This window comes from Pseudorasbora parva, chromosome 9 (genome assembly GCF_024679245.1).
Source record: "Pseudorasbora parva isolate DD20220531a chromosome 9, ASM2467924v1, whole genome shotgun sequence".
Taxonomy (NCBI): domain Eukaryota; kingdom Metazoa; phylum Chordata; class Actinopteri; order Cypriniformes; family Gobionidae; genus Pseudorasbora; species Pseudorasbora parva.
The window spans coordinates 14612730-14639852 of record NC_090180.1 but is presented as its reverse complement, the minus strand read 5'-3'; the positions used below and the strand labels follow the sequence as shown (position 1 = coordinate 14639852).

Below are 27123 nucleotides of genomic sequence, written 5' to 3'. Positions count from 1 at the left end.
AGGTTCGAATTTTGCCTCAACAACCGCCAAGAAACAATTGGGGAAAGAAAAAACAAAAAACAGGAAAGGAATGACCGAAAGATAGGAGGGTGAGTAAAGATGGGCCTTCCACTATAACTCCCTTGTTCTGTGTTGGAAGAGGCTATCCACATGGACAATATTTCCCTAAAGGCCAAAACCCCATCGCCTTCCTCACTTTCTCTATCTCTCTTCCTTCCGCTTCATCCTGCCGCACAGAACGGGCACCATAATCCGGATCACTTGCTCAGCTCAGCTTGACTCATCTAAGAGCGCACAGATATTAATTGAAGAGATAAGCAGGATATTAGCTGGAGGAGAGTCATAAAGTCATGAAGACGTTGTGTTATCGCACCGCTCGTATGACAATCTCACTGTTAAAGTGACGCTTTATGTGAGCGTGGGCGGTTATGTGTATGCGATGTACTGGAAATATACATTTCACTGCATAATTGTGGCTTTTTTTTTGCAAAGACCTAGAAAAACCAGCTCATTGGCTCAAGGCCCCATTATTCTTTAAACAAAATCGAAGAACGAACTGGTGTGAAATCATTTAGTACAAAATCGGGCCAAAACGAAGCTTGCTTCGAGCTTGTGCAAGGAGTTGACACAGCTTGCCAAAGCGAACTTGTACATTTTGAGTCTCTGCCTTCTTTGACGTGGGAATCTGGTTTATTTTTCTGTTCAGCCCCTCGAGGTGAGACATCCGAGAGCGAAAATAGGTACACACTGGAGAGCCTTTACAGTATATAATGAAGGTGTTATATTTAATACTGTAAAGCTGCTTGCTTTTATATAATGTATTGTATAAAGTGATGTGACTTTACTGTGAGTACTAAATTGCAGAGCTTGTGCAAAAATCACGGTCGCGGTCAAAGCTGATTCGAAAGACCGCCGTTCGCCAGTTTCTGTGTTTACAAGAAGCACGCATGCGCAACTCGGCCGTCATTATGTTAAGCCCCGCCCACCGACTCTATACGCAATGTGATTGGCCCGACCAGAGTTTGCCGTATACAGTTTAGAAGTGAATTGAGAGTTGCTAGACGACACTCGCGGCAAATCAGATTTGCTGCCGCTAGGGTGCGTCTAAATTTCTAGGCTAGCACTTTGGTGGTGGTTGAGGAGATTCCCCCCTTCCATGTAAAGCACTTTGAGGACCTAAACACTATATAAATGTAACACATTTTTTAATATTAAATAATAACCTGTAAACCAACTTCTTTTTACTTCAAGTTAGAACAAAAAAAGCTCAAGCTATTTGTTGGAACCAGTCTCTTCCATTTTTAAATCCGGTTATCTGCTTTAACTGACCTGATCTACCAGGGTTAACAGATTTGTCAGGTGGTAGTCCAGCTGATCAACCCATCTACACAAACTTGGACCAGATGGAAACCATGTAAAAACAGCTACCAAGTTTTGTATACAGTCATGTGGCCAAGGCTTTTGGGCGGAGCTACACAGATAAACAATGCAAAAAACAAAACAAAACCAACAAAATGTCCCATTACACACATTTAATATATTAATCACTTGTTAAAGCACCTTAGGTCATTGTGATTTACCAGGGTTTACTTAGTTTCACAAATCTCACTAAAATGCTTAATACATGTCTAGGTCATGTATACAGTACATACATCACTAAAAAACATAACTAAATAAATAAATCACTGAAAACAAAGGCACTTTCTTTCAACTAGAAACCAGTATTTTCCACTTTTTTCTCATATATACTTTTGTTCCAGCTTCTGTTCTCTGGTTTTTATCTCAAAGCTCTGCACTGCAGGGTTGTGAATATTGTTGGTTCCTTTATAATAAATTGCTTGTGATTTTCCCCATTTGTGAGTCCCTTTGTATAATAGCTTCTGTTGAATGATGAAATATAAATGCTAAATGTACAATTAACCACATTACTGTACTACATGAATGAGAATTAATTTTTTTTTTAAATTACAGTAATAAGAATTTGAACATAAATGGCAATCTTAATAGCCCTAAAAATAGCCCTCTTTTTAGTATAATAACAAATGAGCCAGTAATTCCTATGTAAGATTCACCCATTAAAGGGATTCAAAAATCTTTTTTTGTTGTTGTTGTACACCACAGTGCAATGCGTTTTCTACTGATGATTTGGAGGTGAATGAAACGACAGTGCTCTGCTTCCTCCGGCACTTTAACACAATTTGAGTACGATGTGTTAAAAGCAGTTAATGTCACTAATGTGTTTCGCATTTCCTCCAGACAAGGAGAGGGAGAAAAAAAACACAAGAAAGCTGAATACTAACTAACGCTAAATCCATTGAGCGGATAAGGATGGGCTTGCGTCCTCAGGCAGAAGAGGAGCGGTTAATGACATCATCTCAGCGCTGGGGTCTCAGTGCCGGCATTCTGCTAATGTAAACACTTTATCTGGCAGAAACAGCTCGGTCGCCACAGGCCCTCCTTCCTAACTTTACCAGCCAGATGACGCTATTTCTCTCTCTCCATTTAGCTTTTTCTCCTGCTTCTCTCTTTAAAATCTCACTGCTCTCTGACGCTCTCCATCTGGACCACTGGACAGCTGTAACGGCTCTCTTCCTTTCTAACCTGTCGAAGCGCTGTCTCTTGCTCTCGTTTAACATAACATCTTAATCTTGCTTCTCCGCACTTGCTTAAACAGATTCTGTTTACACACTCTATCTATCACCCGATTTCACACTCCTCTGGGCTTGTTTATGTGCCTCGAGTGATGCTTGTGCACAAAGACATTCTGTCTCTCTCCATGGACATGAACGATGGACTGAGATGATCATGGATGTCTTTAGCACAGCGATTCTCTACTTGTAATTAGCAACATTAAAACTAAAATAAAAATGTAAATGTAATGATATTATGAAACATATTATGAAATAAGAAAACCATTGGTGAAACCAACTAAAACTTTGAATTAAAAAGTAAATTTGAATTAAAAGTAAATTTGATTTGACAATGACAGTATTGATTTCATTCATTCTGATACATTTTTAATATTGATTCTTTTGGAAATGGGAATCATAGATTCATTCTGTTTCAAGTATTAAATAATCATCTGGCCACTGCAGTAAATATTTTGATCCATCACAGGTTAATATTAGGGCTGTCAAAATTAATGCGTTAATAACGCATTGACACAAATCAATTTTAACGGCACTACATTTAATAACGTGCGATTAACGCAGCGGCCATTTTCTGTTTGATCCGTGGTGTAGCCCGTAGTTGAAGAAATTGAGACAAGCAATAGACGTAAAGGATGCAGCAGCAAACATTAAGGGGGCGGGGGGGGGGGGGGGGGGGGGGGATGGTGCTGTTTCATGCATACTGAGCTTTTTACACTGTTAAAAACTTGGATTCCCATCCTAAACATAGACAAAGTTTCAAAAACTAATGTTGGACGTTTGATGGAGTATTTCTGTGTTAAAAATACTCCTTCCAGTTTCTCACAAGTTTCGGCGAGTTTTTTTCGAGTATGGGTCTACTTGACGTTAATAAGAGCGGAAGGTCCTTGTATGGGCCGTACGGGCTCTTCTCCCGGTAGGGTGCACCCGCGCGCGTGACTAGAGCGAGAGAGGAAATGCACACCCATAAACACTCCGCGCCGTGCTCCACTTTATTCCTATAGGTGACGTCGAGCGACTTCAACGCTTCAGCACAGTATTCCGGGAAGGCAACGCTGCATTTGAACCGATTTGAACACAGAAATGACGTGAAGCTTCACAACATCGCTTCAGTTGCATCGCAAAGTGGATTTCCACGGCCACTGTTACAGGACTTCACCAAATCATACCAAAGAAGTGTGTTTTTGACGGAGCGGTCCCAGCGATAAAGTTTCGGTCCTGCTTTGGAAGCAGCCGGTGAGTAAAACTGCTTCAAATGTCTGTGCTGTTGGCTCGTCGCGTGAGTAAACATCAGTAAACGACACGATCGCGTGCTTCGTCATTCAAATGCGTTAACGGACTCCATTGCTGTTCTCTGTATAACGTTACACTAGTCTGACGTGCAAAACCGTTTTGCTTGCTACTGCTAAGGTTTAGTCGCATACAATAGTCCATAAACCGAATCATGTCCTCATAAACTGCGAGTAAAAACTAACAAATGTTGACAGGCCACTAAATACAGTACATACCACAGAGACGGACGTCCTGCCGTTGCTGTTTCTCCTGTTCAATTTTTTTCAGCCTCCGAATTAGATTCTGGATCATATATCTATTAGCTGAGCTCGATAGCCATGAGTTTCTCCACGCTTGAGGACGTCACCGCTTTGTTTGCACCCGTCATTCTTTAGCTCCGCCCACTCGATACGCCTCCAGGCGCTCGTTTTTTTCTGGAAAGACTCGGTACAGTCTATATTTCTTTTATAAATCTAATAAAACTAAAGACTTTTCGGAGATATGAAGGATGCAATACTACTCTATAGGTACTCAAGATTGACATGAGATTGACTGAAACTGAGTGTTTCACCCCCCCCCTTTAATAGGGAAAGAAAAGAGGTAACATTCATATTATCATTCTAAACCAAAAGTGCAGTTATTGCCTACAAGGTGCCATATTTTCTGTTTAACTTTTATTAGACTCCAGGTTGAAACTAGTCATAAATATTAGTTTCTGTTCCTCTCAATTCTGATTTCGTTTTAACTCCTACGGTGGCCGATTTAGTCCAAGATTAACATGGCAATCCCCCTCTTCACATTCGTCACGGTGCCATCAAGTGTTAAAACGCGAAAGGCGAAGCTTGAATTTACGGGTATGTCCCTCTTTGGCTAATGTACTTTCAAGATGGAGGGGCAACATGGGGCAAATTATTATTATTGAATTGCATTTGGTAGCATTTTATTTTTTGAATTTAGCTATTTATTGGAAATTGGTTATTTTTACCCAGTCCTAGTCTATAGTTTCAATCCCAGTCCCACACTGTTTCTTCGCAGCTTTTCAATGGGATTGTGTTTCTGTGCTGAGCTCCAGGCTGCATGTGTTCTGAAGGCCCCTTTGCTGCAGCTCAGCTCATTTGAGAGCTGTTCATTCATTTCCTATGACAGCTCCGCAGCAGGAGAGCTACTGGAGAGCCAGATCCGAAGGGCATTACATTAAATGTGGAGCATTGGGCGTTTCTCTGAGATATCATTCTCTGCCCGCAAATGGCTAGGCATGTTATTTTGAACCTTACTAATCAGAACATTCTCAGATCATTTGTGTGCTTGTTTAATCTTTATTAGTTAAAGAGGTGTCCAGGTACACTCTCTGCAGATCGGGAACGCCTTGTGGAAGTCCGAGTGAATGAGTCAGGAAAGGTTGACAGGGTTAAGAAAGGACCTTTGAAGTGCTGAGTGAGGAGGTTGTCCTCCTCTTCTCAAAAAGCATGGCGGACAGATTAATGCCTAAGCTTTAGGGATACTTAAGAGTCAGCTTCAAGGGAATCAGGACAAGCTTCCGTGCTCCCAAAGCCCTGCCACGCAAATCCATTCTGCTGCTCTTTCCGCAGAGCCGAGATGGAGGAGCTCAAAGTGCCAAACACTGCTGACGCTATCACGAGAGGAAATTATGAATATTTATCCAACTGGTCCTCTGGAGGTCTGGGCTATAAGTTTCAGCAATGATTACTTCCAGGGCTGTGAGGGTGCAGAGCTCGAATCTTTGATTTGTTTGAAAAGCAGATGGAAAAACGTGAGAGGGGCTGAGGGAACCAGCGAGGCGTTTAAGCTAAGGCTTGTTCGACAAACAAACCTTATTGAGCTTTGCTGCTTATTAGTCACAAAAGAACTACTTGTGTATCTGCAACTCGCACTGATTTTTTGTAGAAGCTGAAGACGAGGAAGATGGCAAACATACAAATGTACATGTAGTAAAAAAATGGTACAAACTGTAATACCTGCTTCTCATTTGCAGTAACAGGATATTGGTCCTTGAGTTCGGCCATGACGAAACACTGGTAGTTTTGGTTGTTAGAAAGGGGACGGTTGAAGAAGCCGTGGTAGGTCTTCTCGTCGCCCAAGGTGAAGCTGTCTGGGAGGGAGGTCAGCTTTGCGGCGATGTACGGCCTAACTGTGTCCGTGTGCCGTCGTCTCCTGAGCGGAGTTCCCTCAGTAGACTCCAAGAGCTGAGGAAGAGATCAGACAGAGAGAAATTAGTGCAAGACAACAGACATAAAAGCAATGCTGTGTGGAAAACTAATGCTAAGCTGGCCAATGCTTTCAGTTGAACTGCCTTTGAATGTAAAAGCATTCAACTTGTCAACTTCAGTTAGCTTCTCTTTTAAAAAAAAGTTCTAACCAAGGCTGCATTTATTAAAAATACAGTAATATTTAACAATTTATTCCTGTGATGCAAAGTCTTCAGTATCACATGATCCTTATATAATTCCAATATGCTGATTTGATGTAGAAGTAGACTTCACTTTTTCTTGTTTCCAGACAAAATATCTAAAGATTATTTAATCAGGATGCTTTTAAAGACATAAGATATTTTTTCTTATTTTCTGGAGAAAAAATCTAAATGAAGTGAGTTTTTGCTTAAAGGGTTAGTTCACCCAAAAATGAAATTGATGTCATTAATGACTCACCGTAATGTCATTCCACACCTGTGAGACCTCCGTTCATCTTCCGAACACAGTTTAAGATATTTTATATTTAGTCTGAGAGTGTATGCAAGTATATAAACACTATACTGCCCATGTCCAGAAAGGGAATAAAAACATCACTTTGATGATGTTATGCATACACTTAGATACGCTCTCGGACTAAATATAAAATATCTTAAACTGTGTTCTGAAGATGAACGGAGATCTTACGGGTGTGGAACGACATTAGGGTCATTAATGACATCAATTTCATTTTTAGGTGAACTAACCCTTTAAAACAAGCTGAATTTGGGACAGACTAGATTATTTTCTTTCCCAATTGGCAAACAACTTAATTTTCCAGAAAACAAGAAAAAAGTCTTCACGATAAACCACGATAAAATGTAATGACGGTTAGTAATATAGTTTAAAATTGAATTATCTTGAAAATTGAAATAACGTGTAGCTTCCAAGAAAACAAGTTCACAGCAAGTGGCTTTAAGCCAAAGATGAACACAAAAGGTCAGATAAGACTAGGGTTACATTTAAGGAATACTAATAATGTATATTCATCGTACACTTATTACAAAGATTTTCATTACCACATAAATAATTACGGTGACATATTGAATTAAGATTAATGTTTTAAATCTTACTTGTTTATAAATCCATTTTGTACAGTGTACAAAACAATCGTCCAGACAAGATATGATAACAAGAAGTGCATCTGTACTTTTTGAACCCTTTTAGCTCATTTGAACAAAACCGTGATAATATTGATAAATGTGATAATTTGAGTCATTATAATCGTGATATGAAATTGTCATACCGTTTCGTCACTACTTATCTAGTAAATGCAGCTTGGTTTAAGAATTTTTTGATATTTAGACTGGAAACAAGACAAAAATACTAAATCAGAATAGCATTTTTTGCAAACCTATTTGTCCTTTGTGTAAGAGCACTGGAGTATTTCAGAAATACAACGGGGGATCAGTTTACTGTCGGGGATTTGTCTTGTCTTGACAGATTCACAGATTATAATGGGTTCTAGACGCATTGTTTTGGTGTTTGTGAATTTGAAGTAGATTCATGAAGGAGATTGCTGGTTATTTTAGAAATGTACAATAATAAATGCACAAAAATAACATTATAATATATAATATATAAGAAATCAATTTCAGTAGCACACAGAGGTGAATTAATTGGCATAGAACTCATGTTTAATGAGATCCATACAGCTAATAAAATACAATATATTGTTCGATTATTTACATAACTGAATAAATAGGTAGATCTGCATGAAAGATTTGTCCTGTTCAATTTTTCTTAAGGGTACCAGAGGCCCTGGGTTCTAATCCGCCCGCGTATATTTTAGTATGATTTTTCTTCATAGAAAACAATAGATGTTCATCCGTGATTGCATATCAAAAGCAGGGACACGTTTGCGTGCATTTGTTTTGTAATTTCACCAGAACATAGAGTATCCGCAACGGCGTTAAGTGATAGACTGAAGCGCTCGTCTATGCAGGAGCCATACGAGAACACTGACTGTTGCCCTCCTCCCCTGACAGCAGTGGCAAAAACACTCGGCATGATTCAAAACACATTCCAGCGCCAGATCGCCTCTTATTTAACACAAACAACTGAACTGCTAATAAGCCAGAAATGTTTCTTTTGTATTAGGTACATCTGTGCCACATTTCAAAAAAGTGATAGGGACAACATGGACCCTGGTATAAAGTGGTGGAGACATGTCCCTACTGCAAATTATGCAGGTGCTTTTGCATAACAGTCTTCTGACTATAAACTACCTCCCTTCCCCCTTTTTAATACTCCCCCTCCTAGTTTGGGAACCACTGAATTTCAATGACTTACGAGATACCCCTTTGTGAAATGTAAAAGCAGCTATATAATTTCATGAACACAATCTCATTTATACTATGAACAATATCATAAATGTGTAGCCTACAAATCTAGACCTTAGTGGCAGCAAATCTAATTCGCTTCCAGTGTCGTTTAGCAACTCTCCATAGACTTGCGAGCTGGAAAAACCAAACTCTGGTCAGGCCAATCACATCATGTATAGAGTCGGTGGGCGGGGCTTAACATAATGACGGTAGAGTTGTAAACACAGAAGCTGGCGAACGGCGAACTTTGGCCGCGTCTCTGGAAGACTTGGAGTTAAGCTTTTCTTTGAAAAAGAACTAAGAACAGTTCTGAAATCATTCTTAAGAATGGAAGATGTGTTCAGAGTTTTGCCAACTGGATACGGCAAAAGTTTAATCTATCAACTAGCTCTGCTTTACGTTGCTCTGGTTGGTTGTAGCGCTATCCTATTGTGAGCAGAGGGAATTTGAAAGACAACCGTTTATCCCAGCCCTTGGATTGAGCTGTCAATGGTGAGTTTCCAGACCAAACATCTTGATGTGGGTCTGCTTATCAGGCAAATAAATGTGTTTAACATTCTCAGATTTTTCCAGCTTTCTCATAATTCTGGTAATACTGTTAAAAACAACAAAACAGTAATAACTTACCTCATCCAGCTCCATCTCATCAGGGTTGATCCACTTACGAGATGATGTAGACCCGGGCACGACCACAATGTAGTACCACCTATGCAGAAAACAACACCATTAGCATTGTACACCTTACTTCTCTCAACTGCACAACAGCAACATTGTCACCATTTATAAAAGAAAAGTTTGTAGAGTTGAACTGGTGGGAATTAGAAGCGACGTATTCCAGGTATGAGTTAGGGCTGCACGATTATGACAAAAATCATAATTGTCGATTATTCCCTTGAAATTGTAATTGTGATTATTAAATACGATTATACAATTTACATTGAATGATGTTTTGAATAGCTTTATACTAGGGCTGTAACGATACACTTGTCACAATTCTATATAAATCACGATATTTAACTTAGCGATGAACTTATTGATATTTTAAGACAACTGAGGAGTTTTTTTAATATACTTTAAAAAAAATTATTATTAAAATATTTGTATTATTGTATTATTATCAGGACCCACAAATATTCCCCCATTGCTTCATTATACATTATATTCAACATTATATATAGTGGTTTAATGTAGTAATGTCACTGAAAATTCCCCCTCAAACCTTCCTCAAGCTTTCAATGCAGGCAGCATCTCTCCCGGTCCCTCCTCTCCCGCTATTAATGCACTATACATATAAGAAGAAACAATCTAAAATGCTTTAAATAATCATTAAACTACTATCATTTAATTTGATCTGCTGCTTTAAATTATGTTTGTGCTTTCACTATAAGGAGTGCTGCTTTAAATGATGTTTGTGCTTTCACTATAAGGAGTGCTGCTTTAAATGATGTTTGTGCTTTGATTTTGAGGCGCGTCATTCCAGCAGCGCTCGTGCTTAATATGATCACTGCAATCGGTCACAGCTCTAATCGCAAGAAAGCGTGTCAAAACGACTATTCCTAAACTGTAAACGTTTAGCTCATCTAAAAATTTGAATTATGCATGTACTCACTCTCATTTTGTTTTCGTGTGCCTCGCAATTATTTGAACGTCCGTGTTTAGTCGTGGTAAATCTGGTCATCAGATAAAGCCAGTCTCTTCAGAAGACTTGGATTTGGATTAGGCACTCGATTAGTTATTTTTACAATTTTACAATTTTACAATGCTTTTATGGCATTTATTGGATCTTTTTGATCCAAAGTTTGAGAGGAATGGACAGTCCCGCAGCTGGCCGTCTTAATGCCCTAAGCGCCAATACTTTATGATGCCTGCGGCACAGGGAATTGAAATATGGACTTAAATGGAGGGACAGAAATCGCACGCTTTATAACAAACATCTTCCTTTGTGTTTAGAAGCTTAACGAAACAACATATAGGCTGTCGGCATGGCTTCTGTGCTATAGCGTGCATTCGACCAGTCAGCGTACTGCTGTCACAACGTAACATGCTATCTAAGCATGTAGAATAATACGTTTTTTTTTGTAGTAGTAGTAGTAGTCGTGGCTTTGAACGATTACATAATCGTAGCATCCATAATGGTAATCGCGATTAGAAATTTGATTAATTGTGCAGCCCTAGTATGAGTGAGTAGAAAAACTGATGACTTGCTTTCTGAGTAATAGCTACAGGTAATCATCTCAACACTACTGGTTTTTAATCATCAGTTCTGTCTTTTAGAGCGAGAGTGAACGAACCGCCCACGAACGAGCCAGCAGGTGGTCCGGACAAGCATAACTTTAGGAAAGTGGCACACGGCTGCTCATAATAAGACTGGGGCCGAGGCTTTAATTTGGCCGTTGTATGATACGAGAGGCATTTTTTAAAAATCAGCTCCAAGAAAAACTCTCTCTGCGCTTCAGAGCTCCGCCATTTCCCGGAGAACGAAACGCTGTGTCTGACACGAAATCCCACATCAATCAGCGCTACTCCAAATGCCAATCTTCTCCAAGACTTTCTCATCCTCAACACTCTGGTAATCTTTTTACCAATCAAAAAAGGCACTCTGGAGCACAGCCCTGTTCTCCTTCTGGGATTGGCAACAAGGTGCAGATGGTTTTTTTGACCACACTGCACCAGCTCTGATTTTGTCAACGTCCAGTACGTCAGAGAAGAAACCGGTTTCGCGGTTCAGTTGCAAATGAGTTAAAATTCTTTTTAGGGAACATAATTGGCTGTGGAAAATCTGGAGTCAGAAACAACATGTTCATCTCAAAGGACAAAAACAATCCACTTTTATTCCATTACCTCCTCAGTCATGAAAAATTAAGTGTGGAAAATGACATATAAACATTAGAGGCCTTTCTCATGCATAAATTATGACGACACATTTAAGCGGTACGATAACCGAAGGGCCTCCGCCCATAAGCAGGAGCTCCTGTGAAGAGCACTCAGCCGTAATGATGGGCTCTCTGTGGCAAGAACATCCGAAACAGAGGAGCTTGTCTGCTTTCTACGAGCAGGATGTGCTCATATCCTCTATCATGACAGGCTGCACTCTAAGTGGTCTCAAACCAAGACTTTCAGATAAATCTTTCTCTGTGCTAAGATAGAAAACAGCCGGCACATTCTCTTCTATTGATTTCTATGCGTTCCATCACAATGTATCCTCGACGTATCCAGCTCAGATGAGAACATGCCGATGTCACCTGAGCCTGACAAGGACCTTCTGGTAGTTTGAAAAAAAAAAACCCTGTCTTTTTTTAGGAGAAGGTCAAATGTAAAGCGGAATACAGTAGGATGACGTTGCTTTGGGTTTAAAAGCAGCTGGAATCTGCAGCGTTGGCAGGAAGGCTGTTTGCTGAGGTGGGGAGATTCAGTCTGTGCATTCAGTTGGGGGGAATAATTGCATGGTAATGGTGTGTGAGTTACCCTGCAGAACGGAAAGCATGGCGTCACTGACCTGAATGAGGCTGCAGGCATTACTTTGGGCAGTGTTACTGTATCCGTACCGATGAAGTTTAAATTAGAGGCGACTTAACATTTACATTCACAATAATAAGATGATTACTCTATAAAAACAAAACAACGTAAAAGAAATTTCTTTATAGACACAGTATTTAAAACCTACTGTAAGCTATTTCTGTTTTATACATCAGTGATTCAAGACATTGCATAAATGTTTGACCTCAACGGCCCTCCTATATATATATATATATATATATATATATATATATATATATATATATATATATATATATATATATATATATATTTTTTTTTTTTTACATACATACATGTGTGTACACACACACACCAAGGTTTGTTTTCGTGAAATGAAGGGACATTCCATAGGTGTAATGGTTTTTATACAGTACAAACCGTATTTTCTATCCCTCTTCACTGCCCCTACCCTTAAACATACCCATCACAGGAAACATTCTGCATTTTGTACTTTCTCAACAAACAAAAAAAACTCATCCTGTATGATTAATACAAAAGCATTTTTGAAAAATGTAGACATAATGTCCTCATATTTCACCCTCGCCTTGTAATACCTATGTCATACCTATGTCATTATACACATTTGTGTCCTGATATTTCACAAAAACAAGCACACACAAACGCACACAGATTTACTGATTCATAAATTGATTGATATCATATAGCATGCATATATGAACACACACACAATGTATGTATGTATGTATGCATGTATGTATGTATGTATGTATGTATGTATGTATATGTGATTTTCTTCTATCAGCAAAACACAATCAGTGTTTTATTAAATAATATCCTGGCTCTTTCCAACTTTGTAATGACCTCTGACCTCTGTATGATGTAGGTGTAGCATCAGCTTAGGAGAGAATTGATGAATGCGGAAGCGCAGAGGCTGGAGCAAAACAAAACACTGGTCACAAATTAGAAGACATTTTAAAGAAAAATGTTGAAGAATTTCAATATAAGAGGAGCTACACCCTACGTCGGGTCAGAGGTTAACCTTCCACCGGAACTAGACTTTCTTTTGAACGCGTGTACGACCGCTGCCGGAAGCCAGTGATTATGGGTTATAAGGTTTTCACGTGAGAAGGAATTTATTAACCCACTGGAATTGTATTGGTTACTTTCATAATGGATGGATGCGCTTTCTGGAGCTTTAAAAACTCTGACACTATTGAATGCCATTAAAAAAGGGGGGAAGAGCCAGGATATTATTTAATATAACTCTGTGTTCGGCGGCTGAAGGATGGTATAGGGATGAGGAAATTAGAAGTGATCTATTCCTTTAAATAAATTATTTAAACTGATTATATAAATACAATACAAACGTACAAATACGATATGCTAAATAAAAAATATTGTGCAATTCTTATTTTCTCCACCACTAAAAAGGACATGCCATTTTGTTGGTCCGATCACTAGAGTACTAACCTGACTGGAGCTGTGGTGGGCACTTTGGGCAGGTTGATGCTGAGTTTACCATTACTGGTCTCGCCTGCCGTGTATAGGGCAGGTTTACTTTTGAACAGATCGGGTGCAGTACGAATGGAAACCTGTTGCTGCAGACCACCAGCATTGTTTCCTCTGCTCATCAGCACAAAGGAGTAATCAGTGTCTGGCTGCAGTCGTGTGATCAGTTTCCTCTTGAGGTTGCCTTGGACTTCCACACTCTGCTGGTTATAGAGGATCTACAGGAGGGAGAGGTTCAATTTCACTCAGTTGCACGGCTCACTAAATCTAATTTTTCAGTCAGTTTCATTTAAACAAGAAACTTGATTGCATAAACAGACTTTATCCCCATGCAGTCACTTCTAGCGATGGAAACAGTGTGTTGTTTTCTGGGCTTGGCCCATCAGGATATTACTGTTTTGGTTTTATACCAGTGGCTGGCATGCAGAGAAGCCACACAGACGGTCTGTCAAGTCCACTGTAGGACTTTCCACAGCATTTTAGCTTACAAACCAACGGCGTGACTTGCAATTTTACAAAACCACATGCGAATTTACAGAATCAGCACTTAAAGCCTAATAGGTTAGATTACATTTACATCTGTCGGAGCGTAACCATTCTGTACAAGAATTAGACCATTATACGGTCGACTCCCAAGTGCTAGACTATAAAAAACAGGCATAAATATAATATCTTGAGTAACATTTCATTTATGTATGTCAACGGGGTCTTACCTTAAAAGGCATGTGGGATTTATAATTTTCTGGCACCTCCCAGGTAAGAAGAACAGAGGTTTTCATCACAGCTTTGACACCAAAACTTGTGGCAAATGCTGTTGGACAGAAAAAAAGGGATTTTTTAAACATTATACAGAGCACATGGTTTGAAATATGTATAATGTAGCATTTAAAAAAACAAACAGAGCTTTTGAAATGGGTTACAAAGGACTATTTACTAATCTCCTGTTGTGTGAAATTACTGACACTGCAATAAAGTACTTAGAGTATTATGCATCCATTTTTTTAATAAACAAAGAAATAAAGCCCCTGTCGGAATATTTCCAGTAAAAGCTTTTCTGTAAACTATAAAATCAGCATATTTGTTGAGAACAATATAAGGAATGTGACTAGCAATACATTCCCCCACCTACATGAAACTTAAATTTATATTTTAAGTTTTCATTTTAGTTTTCAAGTTGTAGTCATTTTATGTGCATCTCTAGTACTAAAATTATTCAAACCATATATATATATATATATATATATATATATATATATATATATATATATATATATATATATATATATATATGTATATATATATATATATATATATATATATATATATAGGGTTTGAGTAATTTTAGTACTTATAGTAGTCATTTCCAAAGTAGTCCATTTCTATATTTCAATTTTTGAAAACGGTTTTTAATAATTTTTGTTAACCATAACAACGATTCTGCTAAACGTAAGACAGCTTTCAGCTCAACCTCGCATGAAGTAAAATACAAAGGACTTCTCCACTTGTCTCGAAACGGACCACCCAATGTGATGATAATTGGATTTTTTCATAACACTGCACATTTATCATGACAAAATGGCTATGTCCTTTCAAGTGTGTGTTACTACCTCAAAAATAATTTGTTGGTTATCTGCTGATTTCTCTGTGACCAGGGCCAAAGATCTTTAGTTCAAATGTGTTGATAAATGAACATGTTCAAGTGTTGTTTTATGGACACAATCTTTCTTTGAACATGAATAGGTGTGTGTAGTACGTGCACCTGTATCATTAAATATATTGTATAGACGGCATTATAAATATGTTACTGTGCATTGGAATTATCTGAGGCCTGACACAGTGATAAATTACACCACACACTACAAAGAGGGATAAAAGTATTTCTGTATATGTTTAGGCGATTAAACGTAAGCCATGCAGTCTAAACACCAACCAGGTGATGTAGACATGGTCCTGCTCTGGATACTGGGGCTTAAGGGACCCCCTCCCTTGCTGGTGAAGGCTTGCGCACGGATATCATAGGTGGTGTCCGGCCGAAGCCCCTGGATGGTCATCTGGGTTTCAAGGGTGCGGTTGGTGCTGTTCTCCTTGCTGTTGATGTCGCGGTACACCACTACGTAATGCGTGATCCGGCCGTTGCGGTCGGACAGGGTCGGCGGTTCCCAGGTCAGGCTGGTGGTGGAGGTGGTCAAGCCCACAACACGTAGTTTTTGGGGGAACCCACTGGGGACGTCCTCTGGAGTGCTGATTTCTTTGATGTACTCCTCTCCAGCTCCTGCCCGGTTCCTGGCGCTCAGGTGGAAGCTGTAGGTGGCGCCTTTGTGCAGATCCGTGGCGGTGTGGTGGTCGTCGGTACGTCCAAACTCACGGACTTCATAGTTTTCTTCCTCCAGGCGCTTGTACCGCAGCCGGTAGCCAATCAGCTCACCCACCATGTCCTTAGGAGGCTGCCATTGGATGAGAGCCGTGTTGCCGATGGTGGTGCTGATGATCATGGTGGGTTTACCAGGCACTGCAGGGGGCAAAGTGAGAATATGTGAAGCATTGTTGAAGAGAACACTATGGTTATTGTGTATGGACTTTTTTTTTTTAGATTACAGATAATATCCTCTTAAAATGTCTAAAATCATTCTTTTATCCGGGCATATCCAGTTGAAAAGTTTAAGGTCAGTATGATAGATTAAAATTGAATAAAAATTGACATTTAAGACATTTATAATGTTACAAAAGATTTTTATTTAGAATATCAAAGTTCTCTATCATGGTTATCCAATAAAATATTAAGCAGCACAACTGTTTTAAACTGATACTAATAAGAAATGATTATGATGATCATATGATTATGATGATGAATGCTTTCTGAAGGATCATGTGACACTGAAGATTGGAGTAATGACGCTGAAAATCCAGCTTTACCATCACAGGAAAAAATATTAATAATACATTATAATACAAAATAGTTATTTTAAATGCTAATAATATTTTTCAATATTGCTATTTTCAAACAAAAAAAAGACTATAATAATCTTAACCCCAAATTTACAAGCAAATTGAGTTGTAAATCCCTTTTTATATTGACCATAATTCGATGGTCATCATCACAATAATAATAATAATAAAATGTAAGACATTTTCATCTATTTTATCCATAGAGTGAAGAAATGTCTAGCATAAGCTGCTTTTTATTAAATGTTACCAGACACTCTACAGTGATTTTGTTACTAAAAACCTCCACAGACACATTCAGGATTTAAAGTCAGTATGAAACGGAATTGTACGCCTGTAATGTGAACTATAGTGGGCATTCAGTGGAATATAGCATCTGGTGACATCAATAGAGAAGAAAGGAAGTTATTATCCATAGAACTTTTCTTATTTGGAACAATGTGCGCCAATGAATCATGCAGAATAAGAGCAGAAACAGCATGAAGCGAGTCAAGTGTAGAATGTGAGTTTCTACCTGCTCCGGTGGTGGTGATGACTTTGGCTTTGCTGCGCGCCCCATCGCCCTTGGTTGTGTACGCTGCCACGGTAACAGAGTAAGAGGTCTCGGAGAGAAGTCCAGTGATCACAGCCTCCTGTTAAACGGAAACAGCATGATGCCTAATATGCCAAGACAGCTTTATCTAGAGACGCCCTCATGCCATCCCCTCTGGCAGACACTGATCATAAACCCTCCAATAAACCACACACACCCCAACGCTTAACCATTTACAACCTCCCTTTTAAAACCGGACACATTTGTCATTTCATATTGCACATTCAAACAAAAACTCTGAAAGGCTTTGAAAAGCTTTTTTCTATGAGAAGCTTTTCCAAGCCACAAAGAGAAGAACCAAAGCAGCTCAACCATGGGTGTCAATCTTCTTACTTTACACCAGTGACAGAATGCTTTTATGAGGACATAAGCAAATCATTGTTTTCAACTGTCGGTAATTTGGCAGTTAATTAAATGATTTTTTCCCTATTTAAAAAAAGAAGAAGGGTTTCAAGGTTCCTCCTAAAAAGTCAAATTACTTCACATATTAGCCAAACTGGTGTACACAACTGGAACAATGACACATCTGGTTGATATCTGTGTGAGCATTGGAACAAACTCACAAACCAAAGAAGAAGCAGAAAACGTCAAACACAGCACACGCAAGCAACTGTAGGAACACGCACGCACACACACACACACACACAGAGCCTAGATTAGGGTTAAAGCACAATACTTTTCATTTTTCCCCAAAGATAGTCTATAGTAATAAATCTACACTAATGATTAAAGGGTTAGTTCACCCAAAAATGAAATTTATGCCATTAATGACTCCACACCCGTAAGACCTCCGTTCATCTTCGGAACACAGTTTAAGATATTTTATATTTAGTCCGAGAGCGTATACAAGTGTATGCACACTATACTGTCCATGCCCTGAAAGGGAATAAAAACATCATCAAAGTAGTCCATATGTGACATCAGTTAGTTCATTAGAATCTCTTGAAGCATTGAAAATACATTTTGATCCAAAAATAACAAAAACTATGACTTTATTCAGCATTGTCTTCCGCGTTTGTTTTCAAACCTCAAATAAAGATTTAAACGGTAATGAATCAGCGGATTGCCAATGTCACGTGATTTCAGCAGTGTGACACACGATCCGAATCATCAATCAGTGTGTGCATACACTTGCAAATGCTCTCGGACTACATATAAAATACATCTGCGTTCCGAAGATGAACGGAGGTCTTACGGGTGTGGAACGACACTAGAGTGAGTCATTAATGGCATACATTTCATTTTTGGGTGAACTAACCCTTTAAGCATGTTAAAATCGTCCCCATTCATCTGTGAAAACGACTACAAACGCTGTACTCATGCCAGGCCAGTAGTTGGCGATGTCTCTTTGTAAAGAAACACTACGCGCCTATAAATTGAACACGTAATACGCATGCACATAACGTCTCAATTTTCACAAATTCTTCTTTTTGTAGTTTTTTGTAGACAATAACATTATTGTAAAAAAAAAAAAAAACTTGAACCGGTTTTCAAAAGTTTGCATTTTTCATAATTTCTTTTCCGTTTTGAACTGAAAATTAAAAGGGTGTTGTGTAAACGGCCCCTGAAACTCCTAAACTGTGCATCATTAATCCGCTGCTATTCATTCTCCCTTCAACATGAATGAGCTATATGAATAGAACATTTTTACTGAAGAAAAATCTTATGAGGAATAATGTCTGTAAGCCTACAGTTACTCTGGTAATCTCTTCTTAGTGTACTTGCAGGGACACCTGCAAATGATGTGCTGAAAATCCTCACACACAGAAAAAAACCAAACTTGCTAAATAATTAAAGAGTAAATGGTACATAAATACACACATGGAAATACACCAAGGTCATAACACAGCATATGTTCACCCGCCACTCATACATAGAATACCAGACTCCTATATTACAAAAAATATTTTAAAAGCTTCTCATTAGCCTTTTTAGCATGACTTGACTGAGTTTCTTCTATAATTAAGGTTTTAATTATATTAATACTTATACCAATATGTGCCCACTGTTTCACAATTTTCTTTTTTTAAACGGATGATTGGTTTGGTTGTCTCTCCCACAGAAGCCCTAAAGAGGGGGAACATGGGATAAAATGTAAATGATTGGATACATTTAAATGAACTCTTAAGTCTGAGCGTTTATTCATTACTTTAATCACATAAAATTACTTTTTTTATAGGCGAAGCAATTGCATTTTCATCTCTCATTTTCTCCATCATAAATAGTGTGCGTTTTTATCAGTTTTTCGAGCAAAGGGAACAGCTCACACTCGCACTGAGGCAAAGTTTTTAAACTTTTTTTAATAAATTAGACATTCATTCACATGCCATTTACACTTAATCTTGTCACATTTTCCTGGTTAAACATTAAAAAAAGAGAAACCAAATACAATTCTATTTTGTATTTTTACATTAGGTAATTAATATTCTGTTTTTTAAAAACATAAATTTTATCAAGTTAGTGTTTTAAAGAATTTTTACAGCTATTTCAAAATAACAACTAAAGGCATTAACAATTTAAACAATCTATTATATTTGTGAACTGATGTATCAGCCAATATTAGTTAATTTTTCATATGATTTTATATTAGTTATTATTATTATTATTATTATTTTAATTATCAGTTTGATTAGGTTGACTGGAAACAGATTATATTAGGGTATATTATATTAAACTGTTTTCATTAGCTGTTCTAAGAATAAAATCTATTTAAATAGAAAAAAAGATACAGATTTCCTTAGAAATATATATTTTAAACAACCATATACATATATGTGTGTATAAAATCAAGCACCTAGACATGCACACTGCTTCTACAAACATTTGTGAAAGAATGGGTCTCTCAGGAACTCTGTGAATTCAAGCGTAGTACTGTGATAGGTTGCCACATGTGCAATAAGTCCATTTGTGAAATATCCTCAACTAAATACTGTCTAATACTAAATACTAATAACTGTTAGTGGTATTATAACAAAGTGAATGCAATTGGGAACAGTAACTCAGCCACAAAGTGGTAAGCCACATAAAATCACAGAGGGGGGTCAGTGCATGCTGAGGCGCACAGTGTGCAGAAGTCGCCAACTTTCTGCAGAGTCAATAGCTACAGACCTCCAAACTTCATGTGGCCTTCAGATTAGCTCAAGAACAGTGCATAGAGATCTTCATGGAATGGGTTTCCATGGAGGAGCAGCTATATCCAAGCCTTACATAATCAAGTGCAATGCAAAGCATCAGATGCAGTGGTGTTAAGCACACCACCACTGGACTCTATGGAGCTGTGTTCTCTGCAGTGACGAATCACACTTCTCTGTCTGGCAATCTGATGGACGAGTCTGGGTTTGGCAGTTTGCCAGGAGAACGGTACTTGCCTGACTGCATTGTGCCAAGTGTAAAGTTAGGGAGAGGGTGGATTATGATGTGTGGTTGTTTTTCAGGGGTTGGGCTTGGACCTTCAGTCCCAGTTTAAGGAACTCTTAATGCTTCAGCATACCAAGACATTTTAGACAATTTCATGCACCTAACATTGTGGGAACAGTTTGGGGATGCCTCCTTCCTGTTCCAACATGACTGTGCACCAGTGCACAAAGCAAGGTCCATAAAGACATGGATGAGTGTGTTTGGTGTGGAGGAACTTGACTGGCCTGCACAGAGTCCTGAACTCAACCCGATGGAACACCTTTGGGATTAGAGTGGAGACTGCGAGCCAGGCCTTCTTATCCAATATCAGTGCCTGACCTCAGAAATGCGTTTCTAGAGGAATGGTCAAAAATTCCCATAAATACAATCCTAAACCTTGTGAAAGAGTTTAAGCTGTTATAGCTGCAAAGGGCCATCTCCATATAAAACCCTTACAGAGTTCATTTGCATGTAAAGGCAGGCATCCCAAAACTTTGTGGCTATATCTATATAATTATCAGCATCAGCCTTGTGCTTTTGTCATCCAAACAAAAGTTAAATTTATGTTCAAGCTAAATGTGATTATCTTGAGTTTATCTTGCCAATGGAACAAGGTGATATTAATGGTAAGCCATCTTAATGTGTTTCCTCTATATACACTAAATAGTCACACTTCATTAGTGAGCTAGCAGCTGACACCACCCTTCAAAATGGCTGATTGTTTGAATAAATAACAGAGGTGCACAGATGTCACTTGCTGACACCAGTGTGTCTCTGCTGTCAAGCGATAATCAATGTCATCAGTGAATAGAGCAGCACAGTTCTATTATGTGTTGGTGGTACCTCTGAATAGAGCCTGAGGTGAAAGAAATTAATAGAGTTTCTCACCTTCGATGAAAAGAGAGGATCTAAAAATGGCTTCAATTAAGGCTTTACGAGTTAAAGGGATAGTTAACTCAAAGATGAAAATTTCCTAATTTCACTCACCCTCATCCAATCCTAGCTGTATATGACATTCATCATGTAATCCACACGGTTCCGGGGGATTAATAAAGGCCTTCAGAAGTGAACCAATGAGTTTTAGTAAGATAAATATTGATATTTAAAACTTTATAAAGTAAAATATCTAGTTTCCGCCCTCCATGTTCAACTTATGCTTTCTTTGTAAATTGATATGGAAGACGGTCCGACGGAAGCTAGATATTTTACTTACATTTTTACTCAGCTTACAAAGAAAGTCTAACACCTCACGTAGTTCAAAGCGTTTATACTAGGTCCGACGTCATTGTCGTGCTAGTTACGCTTTTTCATAAGTTGAATATGGAAGGCGGTCTGGTGGAAGCTAGATGTTACTAGACTGGGTAAACCCAGCCTGATCTGCTGGCAATTTGATTTCACCCTGCAGCTTAGACTGGAAACATATATCCTTTTTATGGTACACTTTTGCGGGAACCAATCACAGACATTGGAGCTCTAGCGTAGTTCTTCCTGGAAGACTCCAATGTCACGTCAGTCATTAATTATCTATCTAGCCAATCATTAATCGTCATCTGTAGTATAAAAGTTCTCCTCCCCCACAGTTGCAGATACGCCGACGTACACCCCCATCCTCCCACAACCACCAGGTCGGTCCCTATCCATACATCGGGGGGTGGGTGTAGGCATGGCTCCTGCCTTCATCTTCAGGCAGGAACAGCAAGCATCCGCTACCCTCCGGATTCGGACTATACAGAGTTCTTTCCTACGCCAAAGAACTATATCATTTCATCTATTCGACACTCATTGTAAACAAATGTAATTCAATCTAATTCAAATGTTATTCTCGCCTCCTGAGTCTTTCGGGTAGAATGTGTGTTAGACAACTAAGACTGCTTGTGAAAATGTGATGTATGTAATAGTGCACTTGTAAATTTAAGCCTAGAGTTTGGTAGACTTAATTAAATGTACATTTACTTCAATATAGTGGTTTAAGTACAGTACAAGTATTTGATCTGTGTCTCGCATGGTCATATTATTAGAATGTGAGAGATACTCAGTGTAAAAGTGACAAACTGTGCTACCACTCAAGAGAGCTAGGAAAGTCACAAAAATCTTGTGGGAAACTATGTGGGAAAAGTGCAATGTTGAATTTCATTTGAGATGATAATTTACATATGAAGCCATATACAGAAAAGAACCATGAAGCAATGCAGGTGTTTGATATAGAATTATTACGCTTTTTTTTCTTTTTTTTTGACGATGATTTGTTATGTGTCATCCTGGTCCTTATTTCCACAAAAATACCATAACTACTAAAGTTAAACCACAATCAATTATTCATGACACCTCATTCAAACGGTGTAAGAAAGAAAGTTACCAGAGTTTAATTAGTGTTAGAATTAATTGATTAAAATCTACTTTGATGGCATGGTACCTAAAACAAATCTGAAAGTGTTTTGTCACTGTGATCCCAAGATGTGGACGTGACAACCTGACAACTTACAAGTAGATTATTCAATTAGCACTTTTAAAAATGATCTCAAAGGCTCAGCATTAGTTAATTTGATTCTCGCCTATACGGTACTAATAAAAAAAAATGTTTCTATTAGCCTATTTTTTATTTTTTATTCAAATTCTTGTTATGTATATGCCAATTTCATCTGGTACCTCCTTCACATTCTCTTCAAGTTTGAGGTTGGTAAGATTTTAAAATGTTTTTGAAAGAAGTCTCTTATTCTAAACAAGGCTGCATTTACTGAATCAAAAATACAGTAATATTGTGAAATCCTATTACAATTTAAAATAACCGTTTTCAGTGTGACTATATTTTAAAATGTCATTTATTCCTGTGATGTCAAAGCTGAATTTTAAGCATTATTACTCAAGTCTTCAGTGACAGATGATCCTCCAGAAACCATTCCAATATGCTGATTTGACTCAAGAAACATTTCTTATTAATATCAATATTGAATATTGAACACTTGTGCAACTAAATTCTATATTTTTGTGGAAATGGTGATACATTTTTTCAGGATACTTGATGAATATAAAGTTCAAAAGAACAGAATTTACTTAAAATAGAAATCTTTTGTAACAATGTAAAATTATTTACTGTTGATTTTAATAAATTGAATGCATCCTTGCTGAATCAAAGTTTTGATTTGTATGTTTGAGAATGGTGATTTAAGACCTTTACAAAACAAAAACAAAAACAAAAAAACAAAAGTGTTTACTTGATCTCATAAAATATTAATTTGAAAATGAACCTTAAAACATATATATATATATATATATATATATATATATATATATATATATATATATATATATATATAACATTTATTACCATGGTCAGTTTTTGCAAGGGCAAGTTTAACGCATAACTACCTCCAACATCGGAGAGAGACGATAAATTTGGTGGGCAACCTTGATTTGTCCGCAAATACACGCACACCTAACTGTGACCGCTCAAGGTCACCAGGTCAGGTGTGAATCCTCGTATTAATGTATGAATCCCAGATTCCAGAAATCCAGTTCGCTGACAGGCTGCCAGACAGCCCTGAATCATGGGAGAGAAAAAGGAAAGCAATTTGGCGAGGGCAAGCGATTGGCTCATGCTGAATGTTTTCCAGGCAGGTGGCAGCACGCAGTGGCAGCAGAGCAGGTGCGGTCGCTAACAGCAGGGCTCCAGAGAGACGGCAGCCAGTCTGCTGGCACAGAGATGGACGGACTGAGAAATGGGGTCAGGCTTCACTGGGAGGAAAACGGCACTGGTAACTGAAGTGCGCCCAATTCTACGGCTCTTTTTTAATGCTCCAAATCTAGGCAGTAAGAGGATTTACCAGCGTAACGCAAGCCAGGCTCTGAACTGTAGAGGGCTGTCACGCAACTATAACAATCTTTTGAGGAAACTCTGGAACAACGAAACACACACGCATACACAGGCATGCTCACGGACAACACACACCAACATTCACAAAGGGCTGTGGTGTTGAAAGCCGACTGTTGTCTGCGGCTTTCGCTCTCCAGCCAGGCTTCACTGGTTTTCAACACTCACAGCACACATAACCCCGAACCGGTCCCTCTGCTGAAAGCAGGTAACATCATTCAGCGCCTTTTCCCCAACTCAACCAATTCAGTCATCACACAGGGGCCAAGCAGATTGTAACTTCTCTATTAACATCCTTGTCTATGCTTCCCATTGACCCAAAATAATAGATTTAAAACAAGCAAAACATACAAAGCGATGCATTTGTCATGACAGTATTAAAACTCATTACTGTAATGAAAAATAATGTTGTTTACATGGCTCTCTGGAATAGATTGGGTAATCAAGGCATTCTGCGGTCAAATGCTATAGTATAATGAAGTGACTGCTGTTCCTGACAACAGATTTCTACTTGCAGAATATGCATAATAATTTTAACAAAAACATTTTCTATATATTTGGTGAGTAACAATGTAATAAGTGGGACAATGTACAGTTAGCTGAATAAAATAAACTGTCTGGGTTATATTTTGCAATAATTATCAGATAATTGTAAGCCCCTACATTTTTTTTGCAATACGTAATACCGTACAAAAGTTTGGAGTCTGAAGGTTTTTGAAACCTTTGAAAGAAGTCTCTTACGTTCTCCTAGGCTGCATTTATTTGATCAAAATACAGTAAAAACAGTAATATCGTGAAATATCGTTTTCTATTTGTTACAATATATTGTAAATGTAAATTATTCGTGTGATGGCAAAGCTGAATTTTCATCATCAATTTTCAGCTGTCTTAAGTGTCACATGATCCTTTAGAAATTATTTTATGCCAATTTTTAAGCAATTTATGCTGATTTGATGCTCAAGAAACATTTCTCATTATTTTCAATGTTGAAAAAAGTTTGGCTGCTTTATTTTTTTTGTAAACCATGATTTTTTTTTAGGATTCTTCGATGAATAGAAAGTTCACGCAAACAGTATTTATTCAAAACAGACACTTTTGATCGGTTTAATGTGTCCTTGATGAATAGAAGTATAAATTTCTTTAAAACTATAATTGATAAAACGGCTCTAAAATCTGATTCAAACAACCAAGGTCACCATTTAGACCAATGACTAAAGTTAGATGTCTTTTTGCCAGAAAAATGCTCTTGTGATTATAATAACCACAAGTCAGGAACGACAGACAAAGCTTTCATTCACACGCCTGAAATCAGTCTCAGTTTCCGTCTCTTCTATTTCTCTAGTCGAGTGTCCTCGTCTGTACACGTACAGTATTGCTCATTTTCTTATCAGTTAGACTGAGGGTTTATTGTTCAGGAAATGTTAAAGTAGTGCACTAGTAGGGATGGCCCCTTCCATATTTGCACGTGTGTGATTGTGTGTGTGAGTGAGTGAATAACAGGTACTCGCTATGCTAGAAGTCATTAGCGCAGTCATTACACTGTCAGTGCAATGTGCTCTCAGGGGCCAGACCTTTAGAGCATGTGGCATCATTACCATTAGTAAATACAGTGCATTAGTGGGAGACCTTCAGTATAATGCTGAAAATGCTGCAATTTATTCTGGTCTTTTCTGTGCGTGTGCGAGTGAACGAGTAGAGAGTTAGGAATACGTTTGCAACAATGCTAATCATTTAGACGTTAAATGATGCTGATTGTGCATTTCCCCCCTTTTCTACAAGCTGCTTGGTCCAAATTCATATCAAGCACACAAGTTTAATCAAACTGTTAATCAGTGAGAAATGTTAGTTTCAAATGTAGAAAAGCCAAGCGAAAGTTGGAGAAAAAAGCCATAGATAGAACACACACACACGCAGAGCATCCCCGCAGGCCCAGTGCCGCAAACCACCCGCTCACACTTGAGTTACTCACATATTCCGTGGACTCTTCCATTTTCCACTGATGGAAAACACATGACAGATGAGAGGGGGAAAATGAATCAGAGATGGCACTACTGGGGAGAAAAAAAAGCATCGCTACCTTTTTTTTCTCTCATCTACAGATGAACACATAGCGTTAACAGTGACATGCTACAGAGACAGAGAAGGGTGGAGGAGGAGAGGTGACAATATTTCACATTCGACACAGTGCTGCATAATGTCAGGTAAAAAGAGCAGTGGTATACTGCTAACAAAGGCAAGGTGCTTCATTCCGTCGCTCTGTGGGAGAAAAAAATGACAACCGTTGCACCACTTACACCGGGTGCATGAACGTTTGAGTCTCAGCGTGGTTGCAACTATTGCAATTCATAGACACTTACCTGAGCTGGATTCATTATTACCTGAAAACTGACCTCCAAAAGACATACACAAATATAGTACAATCTAAAACATTTATCACAGATGCACTGCCTTGTCACATGTATATCATTTAAGCAATTTTGTCATAAAATGTTATCTAAGGATGCACAAAATATCGGTATCATATTGGTTATCGGATGACATTAGAGATTATTTAACTTATCAGTCTCAGTTGATATTATATATTTAATTGTGCAGCTGAAACATTTAAAATGAATGACTTTTAATGTTTTTTGTTTATTCAGAAAAAATACAGATTTTTTAAATCGTATCGATCATAACATGGACATTTTCATGAAATCTTATCGGTACCTGCCAACATTTGAATGTTGTATATATAGCCTGACGTCGTCATACTCAATTCTAATCAGAATATGAGTCTGATACTGCTCCATTGGGATGTGATTTTTGGGGCGTGTTTCAACCGAAC

General features: G+C 38.2%; 1 protein-coding gene across 9 annotated transcripts in view; it reads right to left on the bottom strand.

Annotated features, from left to right (window-relative positions):
- The window catches only part of ptprfb (protein tyrosine phosphatase receptor type Fb), a 262848-nt gene that overhangs the window by 38109 nt on the left and 197616 nt on the right, over positions 1–27123 (bottom strand). For 5 of the 9 annotated variants that reach the window (XM_067454042.1, XM_067454045.1, XM_067454048.1 and 2 more), the window contains 7 exons: positions 26266–26292; positions 16955–17072; positions 15428–16006; positions 14211–14308; positions 13459–13715; positions 9118–9196; positions 5897–6124 (listed from right to left, as the gene is read on the bottom strand). In XM_067454042.1, coding sequence (XP_067310143.1) covers positions 5897–6124; positions 9118–9196; positions 13459–13715; positions 14211–14308; positions 15428–16006; positions 16955–17072; positions 26266–26292 — 1386 coding nt within the window. The remainder of the gene's footprint in view (positions 1–5896; positions 6125–9117; positions 9197–13458; positions 13716–14210; positions 14309–15427; positions 16007–16954; positions 17073–26265; positions 26293–27123) is intronic. The other 4 variants (XM_067454046.1, XM_067454047.1, XM_067454050.1 and 1 more) reach the window with 1 other exon arrangement.